Genomic DNA, 13,358 nt, shown 5'->3' on the forward strand with positions numbered 1-13,358 from the left:
TTTGTAAGACCAGCGTAGATGAGAATTGAAATTGTATGAAGCTTATATTTTATTATTTATTTTTAAAAAAGTTTGTTACATAATAAGTTAGGTATAAAACTGAACTTACGAAGAATAAAGTATCTAAGTATCTTAATACTATCAAAAAAATCTGAAAACTAAGAAAAAAGGATTAACAAATAAGTTAAAGCGTCCTTTTCCTCACTAGACAATTTGAAAATTAAAAAATATTTAGTAATTTTAGGCGATATAAACACATTTCATAAATTGTTCCATTGATTTCAGGATATCACGATAAAAACGTTATCAGGAGCACTTTGTCATCTAATTCTACAGATAATGGATTTTATGATAATGTTAACAAGGTGTAAGTAATTATTCATTGTTTAAAAATATAATCCTATCTCCATCGCGTCTATTAGGTGCGAGAGAGTTAGGATCTAAAGTGACTTTAGCTGAATCCGTAGTTTCCATATATTGCATTATCTCCTCGAGCATATTCTCACAGTCGTCGTATAAAGCTTCGTCGGTCGTCTTCCGAGTGACGGGCTCTCTCTCAGGGCCAACCTCTTGCTTAACTTCTTCAGAGTCCGCTTGCGAACTTCTATAGCCCAAACAATCCCAATTCGCAATTATTTCATCGGAATTCTTCTCACGAACTTCAGTAATTTCACGAAGTTTCGATTGGATCGCGAATTTCTTTTCTAAATATTTGGTTTCGTAATCGGTCAAAGAATTGTTGTAGACGCTGCTAGAAGGCGACGACACGCATCGTATCCAGTCATGACAATCGATCGAGATACTAGACGCATTCGTGAATCCGTAATAATCTTCTACTTTGAAATCCCTGTTGGCTATAAAGCCGGAATCATTGTCTAAGTCCGATCTGTCTAGTGAATCGTAACCTTCGTTGGTCACTCCGTTTTGTATCGTTTCATACACTGGTTCTAAAATCTCGGCTAATCGTTCGCTAGCTTGTATTGAGATGATTTCAGCGACATGTAATTTGGGTCTTATTGTTGCGTATTGGTCTTTAGCGTCATCGGATTGGCTAGAAGGCAGTCCGGTGCTGCAGGTAATTCTTCTGTCAGAGTTTGGGCCCATGCTCATTCGTGGGTAGGTGGAATCGCTTCGGATACGGGATACGACTGCAGTTTCTGTTTTTCTGTACGTTGCTTTGATTAGACTGTGAACCTGAAATAAATAGGATATTTAGTACGCACGTATACATTATTCAGTACAATCATTATTTCGTTTAATGTATGTAATAATGAGTACCTCTCTATTGATATAGCAGTAGAGCAAAGCTACAATGAGACCCTGCAGCCCCTCGACAGTATACGAGGCGTAGTAATAGATCTGTTCTTCAGTGCAGTTGTTAGTGGCAGGCCTGAATGCAGTCAGGAGGAACTGTGTCCCAAATATTGGCATTAGGAACAGTGTTGCTTTAGCTGTGCTCCTGAAATCAATTGGTTTTTAGAATAAGTATAAGCTGTTTATTTGTGTCCGTAACTAACCTTGGTACTGAACCGATATAAAAAATTCCCTCATTGTTGGGATGTTGCAATTTTCATTTCAAATTTCATAGTTACGCACAAAAATTCATTGTATTTTGTACATATTTTTTTATCTTTAGTTATAAAAAAATCTATATATACTTAGTTATTAAGAAGTTGTTTGTTATGTATTAGGTAATACATGTATCTGAGATGTGAATGTTACCCAATTCGTCTTTTAAATAATTTTCAGCAGTGCTATAAAGTTCCGCTCTAATTACTCAACACAACTCCGCTCAGTTTTTGATCACAAAAAATGGAACTTGCAAACAATTTACCTTTTACCTTTATTTTCCTCTGAAATTAAAGTAAATTGTAGCGGATACAGGTGTTCTATATCATTGTCAAGTTTGTTTAATTATTTTTATTAATTTAGCTGCAGTGCGACTTGGTATTCAGAATTACATTAATTGATAATATCTAAACACAAACCTTGTCTCTATAATCTTATACCTAACTATAATCGGTGAACAGGCCACTGCTCTTTCCATCCATCCAACAAAACAAAATACAAACGATTATACTTACAGCTGATTAGCATTCTCGGAGTTTCTGATCTTAGTGAGGAGTACCCTCAAGACATCGATGAACAAGCCAGTGTTGACCAGTAGGATGGCGATGCGAGGCACGTCGAGGATCCACTGGACGTGCCTGACGGTGTATATCAGCCAGCAGGAGTGGTCGTTGTGCACTGCCATCACTGCTGCCCAGGAGATGGCTGGAGCTAGCGCTATGACTGCCGATCAAAGGTCCCATTTACGTCGGTCCCGTTACTACACTCTACATTACGACTACTGTTGCAATTAAGTCAGCCAGCATCTTAGTCTAGTGGTTATGAAGAAATTGATGAATGTATGTAATGAGGTCTCTATCTAGGGGTGGCGTAGACGTAACTGGTGAATTTCTTTTTACGTCGGTTTTACGGCGCCTATACTTATAGAGCACAACTGTCACACATGGGTCAAAATACTTTTACGAAAACTGTAGGCAGAATAGTCACAATGACAGTGAAAAAAGGTGTCCCGACATTATTAAAAATGACAGTGATAGAGTGACGACAGTATACAAACCTGCACCGATGCTGTAGAGCCACTTGATCTTGAGCTTCTGCTTGAACACGGCAACAATAGAGCGATGCAAGTAGAGCCCCTCAACGAGCATGCAGACGAACACGATATTGCCAGCGACACGTTCGGCGAACGCGAGTATGCGGCATGCAACGCCGTGGGACGACATCACCGTCTCGCCAGCGTTTGTTAACTCGTCTATGTAGATCTAGAATACCATTGGGGTTACAGTAAGACTAGAACATCTCTTCTTCTATTCTTCAATGAGTCTTTCAAGGGGCTGATTATGATGATGAAAGAACAGGATCCTAATTGTAATCTGTTATTTATCCAAAGAAAATGGTATCCATAAAATCATTTAACTGACTATAAAATCTGTAAAATGGCGAAAGTAAAAAATATAATACAGGTTCGTTAATTTCGGAAAACAAAAACACAAACCAAGCATTTCAAATTGATAGCAGTATAGATATAGCTATCACGCATTCGTGTTTATTTTACACAAGAAAACAATCCCAAGGGATGAAATAACACCTGAAAATTCTCGTATTCGTCCGTCGGCAAACAATCGCGTCTCGATAACGTCATTCTATTGTTTCCACTTACCTCACTTCTGCTGACAATCACCAACGCATTCCGTACAATGATGGCAATGAGAAGATTGCGGTGTAGTGCTACCCGGGTGATCCTCAATCTTTTGTAGAAACAAAAGATGAACACGGCGGGGAGACAAGCGATGATAGAAATGGACAGCACGGCGATATAGAACTGGTATCGGCGGAGCAGACGGGGCGTGATGCTGCACGTGCTGTAGTCTGTTTGTAGCTCCCATGTAGCGTTTGTATGGCATTGCTTGCTGCTGTAGTCTGGAATTTTAACCTTTTGTAGAGAAATCCTTAATTTTTGCAAAAACGATATTGGGTTACCTATGTACTAAGATAATATTTTGTCAGCTAAGAAAAATCTACAAATGAAAATCATTGGGAAATTAAGAGCTTTGGGAGATGACAACATCATCATTATTTACTTTAACTTTCAAACCAGTTAGATCTAGACTAGAATTTTCAATTTGTTTTTGTTTTACACTGACCTATTGATAACTTTACCTTAGTTACCCGAAGAGCAAAACATCGATACTTCAGTTTACCTACATTTCAAGAGATAGGGTCAAGTTCAATTACCTATGATAGTAGCTAAGGCAACAGTGAATATTTTTTGGAAGTTTAAAATAAGATTAGTGATATAATTATGATAAGAAATAAGAACATACGATGACAAGAGGGCCCGGTATTAGAATAAGCGAACTCGGAACAAATTTCTGTAGCCAACGCGCCCACATACGCTTCCTGCCAGCAAGTCCAGCCGTCAAACGTTGCCTCACACTGGCTGGTATCTAAAAGATAACGATATGTAGATACTGCAAAAGGTAACACAAGTAAAGATAGGGGTACTGCACATATGTCTGAAAACTTTAAAAATAGAAGTTATTCAGGTCAAAGACCTTGTCAGACGTTTCTCTGATTAGACATTTTTCAGTTACCCTATGTATTTATGTCTCTCCGATTGGTAGATATAAATCAAAAGTATATTTAATTTAAAGTAAAACAATTTACCATTTACAAAACAAATAAACAATAGCCGAGTATTTTTCAACTGTTATGAGATTAACAAACAGTCTCGAAATAGTCGGACTAAGGGTCCTTCCACTGTGCATAGGATGACCGGTCCCTTGATTGTTGTAATTATAGTCTCCAATCAAGCGAACGGCTATGAAAAAGATCAATGTGTGCACCAATATGTATTTATTTATGTGGACCATAGTTCAACTTACCGGATACATTTAATGTGTCAGGCATATAATGGCTGCAGCAATCGCTGGCAGCGTAGAAGCACCGCTCCCACCTTCCCTGAGCTGCTGGTATCAACGCCTCGTGTACCGCAGCCGCCACCTCCTCTAAACCAGGGTCGAATGGATAACAGCCACATGAGCCGTCCTCTTTAGCCTGCGACAACAGTAACTCTGAACAACTTTGTTTAAACGAAGGGAGTTACCTTGGGGCTTGGCTCTGCCAGCCTAACCAGTTACCTAATTAATAATTAACCCATACATTGTGCACGTAACCCATATATTGTTTAAAATAAACAGACTCTTGAAAGTGTAAAAGTCTAGTCGGTCTAAACTCTTATCACATTCCCTGTTGTCTTAACTCTGATCAATTAAGAACTTTAAAACGAAAACGCTTCTGAAGTCATCATCGGACAATTAAATACGGCGTGCCCCAGGGCAGTGTCACGGGGCCCTCTGTTTATTGTTTAAATATACGAAACATTAAATAAAACAATAGTCATGCTTAATCACTGTTAGATCATGATGGTACCGTGACCTTTAATGGTTAATGGTTTGCTATGATAACGTACATTTGAATATAATTTTTGGAATACCTCTAGAAAAAATACTACTCACTATGGTTGTCGTCAAATTCAGTAGGTTTTTTTTATATATAGTTGGTCACGTTGATTCAAAGGACGAATTAGTAAATGTTTCCGACACTTAACTTATTGAATCATTTCATTTCACTGTATTTCGTAAGATAAAGCAGCATAGTAAACTTCATTGTCCTAAGCACACCACACAATTGCAAATAATATAGGTACCCTACCCCAATATAGGTACCAGGGTATAGGCAGATTAATCTTTCGAGGAGTACAAGGTTACATGCCAAGATATGTATAGGTACTTAGGTAATTTACTTAAATTGTTTTATTGTTTGAAACCAATCACAATCCATTATCTTTGGCAGTGATTCAATATCGCGGCGATTGTCATCAGTACAATTGCTTCAACAGGCGATTCGTGGACTTCCAAAACTAATTATGACTGTTAATCGTGTAAAAGATAAGCGCGTATCGTTTATTTGGAGATACTCCGATACCTACACCTAACACTGCAAACATCGCACTGATGTTACGGTAAATGCATTTGTCTAAAAATGTTCGTTACCAGGGTTTCCTGTGGTTTCCCGCGCGTCCTGTTGCCGGCGCTTCCACAATCCCTTCAATCTCATCTAAATTGGATCTTAGGGTGTATTAAACTTAAAGCGAATAAGGTAGGCATTCATAAGAAGGTACTTTTTTACAATAATAATATTTAAAGTTATATATGGCATGTATGAAAATATTTCATAAAATGAGCGTTATAACATTATATATCTACCTATCTACTATACTTACAATCTCCAAGCAGGGCGCGAACCAGTTCCCGTAGAAGCAGCCAGCGTTTAAGTTGATGGTGTTAGTGCCGGCCACGAAGAGGAAGTCAGGAGTGTACAGCAGGCATCCTCGGCCCGCCACCCAGCGGAACACTTGCTCATGGTAGCGAACATTCCGATAGTTGCAGGTCTTTCTGGCGTCCGGTGGAACGGTCTCTGGAGGCTCCTAATTTTTACAAAAAGTTTAAGTTTTGCAAGAAGAAATAGTCCAATGTAGGGCAATTTAGGCTTTTTGGCCTTTGAAATGATTTTTAAAGGGTCTGTCTAACTAAACCATTTGGAGGGTTAGAAGAAGGTCTTAGAGTAGTTTTTCTTGAACTTAACTCTTGACTTTCAACACCTGTACTACAAAATATTAACAATTTCAAAATCTAAGACGTTATTAAGTTAATTAATACATAGTAGGTAAGTAGGTAGAGGACTATGTTTAATTTTGTTCCAAATTCCTGTGCTTACTGGCCCATATAAACACATTGCAGCTGAGTAGCTATGTCTATCTATCTAGGTAGGTACCACTACATATGTTGTGTTTATTTGTCAGATACTCGCAGATTGATTGATCTCTCGATATTATACTTATGTACTTACAATATTGGCCTAACTAGCATTGTTCAGGAACAATGTATGTCGCATATCGCTAGGCCTGCAGTGATTCAAGATCTAAGACAGATTTTGCAAAAATGGTATGATCTAACAAAAGGTTAACATTGTTTTCGAACTAGAACAATGATTTACAAAAACAATAGTATGTTTGCTTACCTCACAGATATAGATATTAGGCCTCTCGCAAGCAAGGAGATCATTGGCCCTGATGGCTACCCGCGTGTCACGCTGGTGCCATACATCAAAGTCTACGTTCACTGGATTCAGGACATCTTTGAGGTGAGCTGTCACCTAGAATGCAATTCTTTACTATAGGCAAGCCACGGTAAGCAGATAGATTTTTTTTTGATATATTTGACACTGTTCCACATAAAGACCCACACAGTAGTATCCCTAAGGCCCGGTTGTTCGAAGCTCGGTTACGTCAAGGTTAGGGTTAAATTCTAGTTAAAGTAAAATTAACCGTAGTTAAATTTAAAAAGCGTTGTTGAACGTTAAAATTTCATGATAAAAATGTCAAATTTACCGTGGTCAAAATTGACATCGGTCAAATTTTAACTTTAACCTTACCGTAACTTACGAACAACCGGGCCTAAGAAGAGGAATTCTATTGGTTGTTTAAAAACTTCTCCGCTCCGCTCTGCTCTGTTGGGGGGCACTTCAATGCCTTGAAAACAATCGAAGACAACCGTTATTTAAGCAGAATAAAAATAATATTTATTTTTTCCGTAAAATAAGGAATTCATAATCGTTGAAAACCGGAAAAAGGTAACAAGGACGTAGGGCACACCTCTTTCTTTATCTCCGTACATGGAAAAAATATATTTTGTAGGTACCGCATGCATTTATCATCAGAAGATACTATCATTGCAATTTCCAATCTTGATATGGCGCAATCATTCACTTCTGAGGAAGAAACTTTTTCCCTAAGCGTTTTTTTCATACTACATAGCCACACCACTATAATTTCAATCGTGACTAAACTTATCCAAGTTCCAGTAAGGCATACCAAATATCAAAGTCTTCAAAAAGGTCTTACAGGTACTTCGCATAGTTATAAGTGTTTGAATTGTTGTTTAGTGTTTTGTTATCTTTCTTGGGACGGGCATAAACAATTTAAGTACAGATAGCACACAGGTATAGGAACTACATATTGGTAAATTTACGATCTTTTATAGAGCTTACTACGTAATGGTGTCGTATATCATCGATGGTGTTACAAAAGATCAACGATGTTGGGTCACAGATCTCAGAAATAAGTCATTTCAGCCTACAATATAAAAAGTATAAATAGTTCTGAGTCTTTTTCCTCTATCTGCCCTATTCCCAATGTTATTTGGGATCTTTAATCGTCATACTGACTCACTCCTTTCTTATTGCTGTCTTCTTTCATCTGTCATCCATCTTTTCTTATATCCTCATCTCCCTTTCCAACCTTTGTTCAATGAGTGTCATCCTTCCTCATTACATGCCCATACCGTGACAACCTTGCCTCTCATCTTTTCTGGAACTGATGCCACCTTCAGACTTCCTCTCTGACTATCTATACAGAACTACTAAATTCTTTTCAAATCGAAAAGTGCATAAAATACGAAAACGGACATCTACTGATTTAAATGAAGAGAGGAATTCGTCAGATCCGCATCACACACTTTGCTAAAATTAACTACTGCCCGTACCGGGATAAAATATAGCCTATGTTACACGTGGATAATGTAGCTTTCGAATGGTGAAAGAATTTTTAAAAACGGTCCAGTAGTTTTTGAGCCTATTCATTACAACCAAACAAACAAACAAAGTTTTCCTCTTTATAATATTAGTATAGATTTAATTTTAATTAAGTATGTTATCATGCCTTTTCAGACACTCTTAATTAGGGTGGATACTAATTAGTCATATCAGTGAAAAATACAATGGCCTTTTAGAACCATGCTTTAAAAAGATAAAAAATCAATCAATTACGTTTTAGTCATGTAATTACATGTACTTACGTGTTTTGGGCAGCTGGTAATTATAAATAAAAAATATGCATTTCTGACTACCGCATTAGGTATATAACTATGTAAAGTGAGATTTAAATTGTTTTGTTTTGAGGTCCGGGTCGTGACCCATAAAAAATCTTTAAATTACCTGTGTCCCATGTAAAATCGAAATCCATATGGCAAAATAAACGAAGTTAGTTATTAAATGACGTTCCTGCATAATTTCCATAAATCACTCTTTTTGCACCCGTTGAACATAATTGAAAATATTTTCAAGGCACAATCACTGAGAAAAATCACAAAAGTTATGTCAGATTAAATTTGGGGACGTCCATTTGTATTCTACACCAACACAAGACACTCCACGAAAGTGTTTGGAAACTGAATAGCGTCAAACATTCCGGCACGAGTACAATCCAAAACAGCTTTTGTTGATTGTCTTCAGGACTGAATGTATTTTCATTCGTGGCGACAGCCGTACTAATTATTGTGCTAAACAACCCACTGTTTACAAATTATCTGCAACCACAATCAATAGATAACTATAGATTAATCACGTTATGGACCTACTTATATTCGGCTGTGATTGAAAATTGGTGAAAACATGTGTTGTTCTTAAACAAAGCGTATGAGATCATGTTGTCGAATTTCAGCAATTGGGAAGAATTGTTGATTGTCTGTTGATAGGTAATGCATTGTCACAGGTAAACCAGCGATGGCAAGGGAGACTTAAGCATTTTTTACGTACCTAACACCCAGTCCTGACGTCGAATATTACCCTAATACCTTACCAGTAATTCAATGATAAGTAATTTTTATTACAATGTTTATGGAGCCATATAGCTTATATCGATACCTCCCACGTAAGTTGTTGTAACCCACAATATGCATGTTTTACGTTTTTTAAACCAAACCGCCTATTTTTGCCTACTCTATGCGTTAAGAGTAAAAAAAAAAATTAAAAATTTTTTTTAACTATATTTACCAGACGTATTAAGTTGTATCATCATTACAACGGCGGCGTGTAACATTGTATCTACCTCCGCAACGGTTTACCCGGGCGAGGGCGCGGGGTGCGTTGCGCGCTCGCGCCTCGTATGTATGACATACGACAGTTCACGCCGGACTTCATAAAGCGTGGAGGTCGCGCGCCTATGATCGTCGATTTTTACGTAATTAATAATTTATAACGATATTTTAGAATTATGTAGTTTTATAACGACAACAACCTAAACTGTTTTAAAGATTACTTACAACAACTTACGTCGCTTAGAAGATACCAAATCAGCGTTGTATAATCACATACAACACTTTACGTTGTTGAATAATAACAAATTATATGTGAAGTAATACATACAACAGTTTACGTCTGAATTACACACACAAATAATTATTGTATGTTGACATAGTATATTTTACGTTGCGAAGATATTTCTTTTTTTAATGACATACAACAATATAGGTAAAGGGCTATTGAATAACACCGTGGATTTTAGTCAGTACAAGTCTGACAGTCCCTTCCACTCTGCTCTGGATGATTTTGATGATTTTACCACGCTCTAAAAATTTTTGATTTAAAGTTGTGATGATCATGGGCCGAATTTAGTTCAGTAATCAATAGATAATTATGAAATTGATAATTTTATTACAGATTCTCCGTTGCCAGTTACTTTTAATGAATCTGAGATGAATGAATTAGCGAATATGATATCAGATGTTGACATTTTTGAAAATCTGGAGATAACAAACACTACAAATTCTAATGACTCCGTAATTCTTGAAACAGCTCATCCTTCACCTACCTGTAGCATTAATCATTTGGACTATGATTGTGACAATAACTTCTGCCCGTACTACATAGAAAAAGAAAAGCCTTTTTCCCAATCATGTTGGGGTCGGCTTCCAGTCTAACCGGATTCAGCTGAGTACCAGTGCTTTACAAGAAGCGACTGTCTATCTGACCTCCTCAACCCAGTTACCCGGGCAACCCGATACCCCTTGGTTAGACTGGTGTCAGACTTACTGGCTTCTGACTACAAGTAACGACTGCCAAGGATGTTCAATGACAGCCGGGACCTACAGTTTTAACGTGCCATCCGAAACACAGTCCATGGTGTCTGAGATATACTTAGAAAGTACATACAAACTTAGAAAAGTTGCATTGGTACTTGCCTGACCCGCGCCCTTATACTTGAGAGGTTGGTCCTTTACCCACTAGGCCACCACGACTCCGACCACACGACGAGAAAAAGAAAATTCATCAGTGTTGGATATTGTACCTCAACTATCACCAACAGCTACTTGCATAAAGTAGCTGTTCAACTCCACAAGCAAATAGTCCACCGTCCGTAATATCAAATAGTCCGCAAACTATAAACTTGATGGATCTTTGTAACAGTGGGCTTATCCCAGCTACATATCATAACTTCTTCAGGAGTCTGCCAGTTGTGGTAGCAACGCGTTCCGATAGTGAAACTTCTGATTCGGAGTAGTAGAGTTTCTTAAGTTTTTTTTTATTATTATGTATGTCTTTGCCAGACCTCGGGACTAAAGAGTCCCGGATTTTTGGGAGGCGAACGTGGGGCCGAAGCCAACACGCTGAAGCCCTTTTGAGACAACTTTAATGAAATGGTGACACAAAACCGACGATTATCCCTGTATACAATATAGAAATGTACCCAAGGACAATCCCCGGTTCTGTGCTAAACTATTGCTTACTATGGATGAAAACTACTTGAGCTATTGTGATGGGATGCTAATAGACTAGGAATGGGGAAACTACGGGAACTATGGTACCTGCCGATGACAATGTATTAAATACATGTAAAATGGCAGGTGGAGACTCGCCACCTCACTTACTGGGCCCCGGGAATCAGTCGCTAAATCGCAACAAGAGGGCAACGGGTATTATTATTATCTTGTATGTCTCTACTCGACCACGGGACTACAAAGTCCCGGATTTTGAAGGCGAACGTGGGGCCGAAGCCAACACGCTGAAGCCCTTTGAGACAACTTTAATGAAATGGCGACACAAAACCGACGATTATCCCTGTATACTATATAAAAACGTACCCAAAGACAATCCCCGGTTCTGTGCTAAACTATTGCTAAATATGGAATAAAACTACTAGGGCTATTGTGACGGGATGCTAATGTAATGGACTGGGAATGGGGATAACTATGGGAACTATGGCACCTGCCGTTTTGTATACGTAAAAATGGCAGGTGCAGACTCGCCAACTCACTTACTGGGCCCCCGGGAATCAGTCGCTAAATGGTAACAAGAGGGCAACAGTTACATGAGCGGCTGAAGGGTGAGGATACCTCGGCGGACTTTAAACGCAGATCACGCGCTCCCTGTGGGTCCAGCATCACCGGCCCACTCGCCACTTACCACGAGGCACCTACCCTCCGAGCAGAGCTGCTAACCCTGCTCTAGCGAGGCGGGAGACCTATCCCCCGCCATGCTTCACTCCGGCAGGCCGGAGATGTGGGACAGTATACTCTCCCTGGAGCATTCGGATCTATAGCCCCGCGGGTTCGCTACTCCCCGTCATCCGCCTCTACAGTCAGTACTATTCTTATTTTAATACTTCGTTTTCAATTTATTTATTTTTTACTGTTTTAAGACTGTTGTGACAGGAGGTATCACACAGTATTTCATCGATACCTTATTTCTTTTTATGTTTAAGTAACTTTAACATAATATAGGTATCAAAGTTTTAATAAATAAAAGACTGGAATAATTAATCTTACTAATAATTAACCTAGAATCTTGATTGTTATTTGATGTCAGAAGAAACAGTTTTTACTTAGATTTTTTAATTATGTTGCATTGTTACTATTTCAGAGTTACTTAAGAGGATTAAATATGGTTTTTTACTAAGCCCTAATTATATGGAACTACACATACTGCCACAAAATATTAAATTTATATCAACGTACACTATAGTATTTAGCACATACAGTTAAATGCAAATATTGTTTTCCGCTGTAAATGGTTGTAAGTATCCTGTACAACATTTATGTAAGGTAATACTACAGTCTAGAATGTTGTATGAACAAAATCTCAAAAACTACAACTATTGAACAAAAAAATCGTAGGCAAACATTGAAAGCACTTTAAAATATATGTGTATGCAAAATTTGAAAAGAATATATTGAAGCAAGACAATTTGACGCGAGTGTTCCTCTTTAAAACGCTGTAGTGTAAAATTACAATTTTGAAGATACAACAACTTACGTGGGAGGTATCGATATAGCTTGTCGTGATTTGTGTCGATATCTTATCTTATAATTAAAATGTTTTTTATCGACAATATTTCGTCTCGCCATCTCGTTCTCTTATTTACCTAGGTATACGAGAAGAAACTTACGGGTCTGTAAAAGGGCATGCTTGACTGAATTTTAAGCTGGTACGGTAAGAAATAATACGTTCTCATTTTAAATGAGGTTGCAGGTTCAACTTATCTAAAGTGTAGTTGTAGATTTACTGTATATGTGTTAACAAAAAATCATTAACCTTCCTTTTAACTTCCTATATTTTTAGGGTATTGGAACCGAATGGGAACAAGCAAGAAGAAGAAGAATAGGCCAACGGTATATTTTTCTTAACTTAAAGTTGACACATCAAGGGCGCGAGCATATAATTTTTTCGGAAAACCAATTGTGGAGTTATTGATTCTATCTCAAATACATAAACTTTTGGAATATTAAACTGGAGAAGTTCATGAAAAGTTTTATTTTTAGATTCCTGGAATCAATCTAATGCTAGTGCTGGATTTTTTAATCTTTTTCGTGGGTGGCTCAGTTTAGGGCCGCATCCACGGCTCTAAACTCCCCACGTGACACTGACTTGGTACTTGAAGCTCACATTTACGA

General features: G+C 37.9%; 1 protein-coding gene across 2 annotated transcripts; it reads right to left on the minus strand.

The window, feature by feature from the left end:
• Window positions 1-42: 42 nt before the first annotated feature.
• LOC110373470 (uncharacterized) lies at window positions 43-8,970 on the minus strand. Of its 2 annotated transcripts, none has more exons than XM_064037101.1 (10): window positions 8,626-8,970; window positions 6,652-6,786; window positions 5,855-6,058; window positions 4,455-4,626; window positions 3,894-4,040; window positions 3,230-3,489; window positions 2,627-2,831; window positions 2,085-2,292; window positions 1,279-1,459; window positions 43-1,194 (listed from the first exon to the last, which is right to left on the minus strand). In XM_064037101.1, exons 1-10 carry the CDS (start codon window positions 8,704-8,706, stop codon window positions 376-378), a joined length of 2,412 nt encoding a protein of 803 aa, XP_063893171.1. In that variant the 5' UTR covers window positions 8,707-8,970; the 3' UTR covers window positions 43-375. The 2 variants fall into 2 exon arrangements, with proteins under 2 accessions (XP_063893171.1, XP_021186433.3); XM_021330758.3 differs by having other exon boundaries at window positions 3,894-4,016; window positions 8,626-8,969.
• Between the last annotated feature and the right edge of the window lie 4,388 nt (window positions 8,971-13,358).

This window comes from Helicoverpa armigera, chromosome 12 (genome assembly GCF_030705265.1).
Source record: "Helicoverpa armigera isolate CAAS_96S chromosome 12, ASM3070526v1, whole genome shotgun sequence".
Lineage (NCBI taxonomy): Eukaryota > Metazoa > Arthropoda > Insecta > Lepidoptera > Noctuidae > Helicoverpa > Helicoverpa armigera.